Source organism: Octodon degus, unplaced genomic scaffold (genome assembly GCF_000260255.1).
Source record: "Octodon degus isolate 3935 unplaced genomic scaffold, OctDeg1.0 scaffold00176, whole genome shotgun sequence".
Classification (NCBI taxonomy): Eukaryota; Metazoa; Chordata; class Mammalia; order Rodentia; family Octodontidae; genus Octodon; species Octodon degus.
Genome location: NW_004524752.1, coordinates 3,416,947 through 3,420,618, shown reverse-complemented (window position 1 = coordinate 3,420,618; position 3,672 = coordinate 3,416,947). Strand labels below are relative to the sequence as shown.

Below are 3,672 nucleotides of genomic sequence, written 5' to 3'. Positions count from 1 at the left end.
CTTCTCTCTTCTCTCTTCTCTCTTTTCTCTCTCTCTATGTGTCTCCCTGTCTCTTTCCTTCAGAGATGTTTGTTAAACAGTCACCAGCTCACCACTGCGTGGAGGTCACCTAAAGTAAGCCAACAACCAACTTCATTGCTAAAAACAGATGAAGCCTGCTAGGTTTATTCAAGAACTCACAACTAATTAGGTGAGGTTAGAGCTAAAACCTAATACCTCTACCTGGCCTGTCTGGTCCTCATCATGATTTTCCATAGATGTCATCCTAACCCTCTGAATCCAGAAGGGCTCAGTTATAGTAACAAAGGCATGGCAAACTTATCTTAATAGAAAGTTAATTGAAGGGAGATAGACTTAGAGGATAGATTTAGTAGTTCATCAATAGGAGTGAGTTAACAAATGAGTTGGTATGATGTGATTCTTTTCCTGCCTAGAAATTATCTTTTATCTCTTCTCAGAAAGAATGTTATGAATGGATCAACACATGCTCTCTCCTCCTTTCTGAGCTCAAAGACAAAAAAATGAAATTACTGACAACTGAAGAAAAAGAGAAACTACTTGAAGAAGAGGTAAGTATTTACCATGTGTTAGCATTATTCTGTTTACAAAAGATAGCATCTGTAATTATTCAATTTTTTCCTGTACTTTAGTAGATAATGTGAGCAACTGTTTTCAACCAGTGTCCTGCCTCTTCATCAGTTACTATATCAGACAAGAATTTTGACAATTCCAGTAGTCAGGAGGCTGAATCAGGAGGATCACTGTAAGTTCGAGGCCAGCCTTGGCCACACAGTGAGTTTTGGTTCTGAGCAAGAGTACTTGCAACTTTTTTTCTTCTTGAGATGGAAATCATGCACCCAAACACTTTTACTGCTCACTTATTCTGTCCAATGTCCTCTCTTCTACATCTTTAATCTCTTCTACATCACTCTAAAAACAATCTGTAAACAGGGTCATTTCTCTGAGCACACTTTTAATATTACTTTCATGACACTGTTATTGTAAGACTGACTATTGAGAATCCAGTTGTCAAGTGCTTTAAAGTAAATCCATGTCTTTTCTCTGGAAACATGTAAGATTTTTTTGTCTTTGACATTTTGCAATATCACTGTGATGGATATGGATATTGATGTGGATTCTTTTTTCACTTAATTTGCCTTGAGATTCTCTTGGCTTCCTGAATCTTTTGCTTGCTGTCTTCTATTACATTTGGAAAATTCTTCTCACAGCTGTCTTAGTCTGCTTTGTGCTGTTATAACAGCATAACCCAAGCTGAGTTGTTTACAGCAAACATCAGATGTCAATTGCTGTACCATCCAATGGCTGAGTGGTGAAATACGGCATGTGCACATCCTCACATGTGCAATGAGGGGTGTGAACTCATCCTTTTGTAAGAAATGCACTCCTGGACAAGCTAAGCCACTCCCACAGTAACAGCATGTATTCATAAGGACAGAGACCTTGTGACCTCAGGCTCCATTTCTCAATGTTGTTGCATTGAGGAGTAAGTTTCCAATATGTGGACTTTGGACCATAGCATCAGGTATTCATCTATGGTCTCTACTTTATCCATTGCCTCTATTATTACCTTCTCTTTCATCTTCAGAACTCAGCATCAATGTATGTTAGAATCTATCCCCCAAGTTGTTTAACCTTCTTTCATATTTTCCACTGATCTGCATTTATCCTAGATCATTGCTTCTGGCTTATCTTCACTTTACTAATTTACTGTTCAGTTGAATTTAATCTACTAACAAATCTTTCTGTTGAGGTTTGGTACAGGGTCTCACTATGCAGCTCAGACTCATAGTGATCCTTCTGCTTTCAGTCTCCCCAGCGCTGGGATTACAGGCATGCACCACCACGCCCAGACTCAGTCGCAGGCTCAGTTTACTGCAGGGGCAGGGCTGGTGGCATGTGGGACCAGGGATCAAACCCTGGTCCTTGTCTGTTGAGTTTTTAAACTTAGTTGCTGAAATCTTACTTGATCTGTTTTTCAGGCCTGACTATGTTTACAATCTTTCTTTTCTCAAATTTAACTTGGCATTCGGTGATAGTACAGCTTACACGCCCTGACCTGAGTCTCACTCCCCACACCTGAATATCCAACTTTGCTCATTACCTCTGTGAGTGGCATCATCACCTACCTGGTGGCACCAACAATAAGCCACATTTAAGATGTTCCTGTCCTGTCACTGTCACATGCCCATCTAATCAATCCTTAATCATTAGCTCTTTTTTTTTGGCAATACCAGGGATTGAACTCAGGACCTTGTGCTTGCCAGGCAAGTGCTTATTCTACTGCACTATCTCCCCGGCCCATAGCTCTAAAGCATCTCTTAAATCTTCTCTTGCTTCATCTTTGAAACACTGTGTTCATTTTTCCCTTGTGTCCTTTCCCTCTGCATCTTTTTCTCCCTTCCTTGCTTTCCTCCTCTCTTCTTTTCTTTCTCTATATCTGCTTTCTTGTTGTTGGAGTGATTGTTTTAAAATGTAAAGTAGAGCTAGCAATTCTTTTCTGTCTTCTTCCCTTGAGAATAAAACTCCATTCTCCCTGGCCTGACAATCTAGCCCTACCTCTATGTGTGTATCCCCGTCCATTTGCCTTAGAGTTTCTGGCTTATTGAACGGCCCACTTGTGTTCTCATAACCAGTCATGCACACACAGCATCCTCTGCCTAGGTCATTGTGCTTTCTTCTTGCCCTTCCTCATACCAGAAAAATCTCAGATATTATCTTGTACAGGAGACTTCCTTAACCTCTTCTATTACCCACATCTCTACCTGGTCACATTGGGTGCTTCCACTAAATAACTATATACATCCAGAATTTTTTTTTTTTCAGCTAAGGTGTTGCTATGTAGTACAGGCTGGCCTTGAACTTACTCTGTAGTCTGAACTGGCTTTAAACTAACAGCTGTCTTCCTGCTTCAGCCTTTCAAGTTTTGGAATTAAATATGTATACCACCATGTCCAGCTGGAACATTTTCTTGTCCTCAAATTTTAAGTTTCTAAAGGATAGGAACCATTTTTATTAGCCTGTGTTCTTATCACTAGTTGCAGGATTACTGCTCATTTAATACATTTGAATAAATAATTGCTAATGTTTCTATAAACTAGAGCATAATTATAATATTGTTTCATTGCATAGGACATTATAAAACAATTAATTGATCCTGAAGTAGACAAGCCTGTTCAAGAGGATGAAGGGGAAAATGAGGCTAAGCAACCTCAGCAGGAAGAGGAGGAAGAAGAGAAAGTAGAAGAGGTAAGGTTATGTACTTGGCATGATGGTGTGCACCTGTAGTTCCAGCTACTTGGGAGGCTGAGATGGGAGGATCTCTTCAGCTCAGGAACTGGAAACCAGCCTGGCAACATAACAAGACCTTGTATTATGTGGTATTATTATTTTTTTTTTTCTCTTTCACTTCTAGGGCTAGATTTAAGTACCATGGAAAGTAGAACTAGGTTATCTAGAGTGAACTCTTCCACTTCCTTCTTTGCCCTATAAAGTGTAATTCACACTTGTAGCCACAATTGTGGAGGACCACCTGAGCAGCTGTCCTTGAAAGAAGAGTGATTGTCTCCATTTTGGCTGAGTCTGATGCTGTTTCCTTGTATTGATATGTACTGAGCTGGCTAGGACTTCTGTTTATCCTTTCTTTTTTTTTTT

General features: G+C 39.8%; 1 protein-coding gene across 1 annotated transcript in view; it reads left to right on the top strand.

Annotated features, from left to right (window-relative positions):
• The window catches only part of Axdnd1 (axonemal dynein light chain domain containing 1), a 145,506-nt gene that overhangs the window by 115,735 nt on the left and 26,099 nt on the right, over nt 1-3,672 (top strand). Inside the window, exons 18-19 of the mRNA XM_023703604.1 lie at nt 459-569; nt 3,151-3,267. Coding sequence (XP_023559372.1) covers nt 459-569; nt 3,151-3,267 — 228 coding nt within the window. The remainder of the gene's footprint in view (nt 1-458; nt 570-3,150; nt 3,268-3,672) is intronic.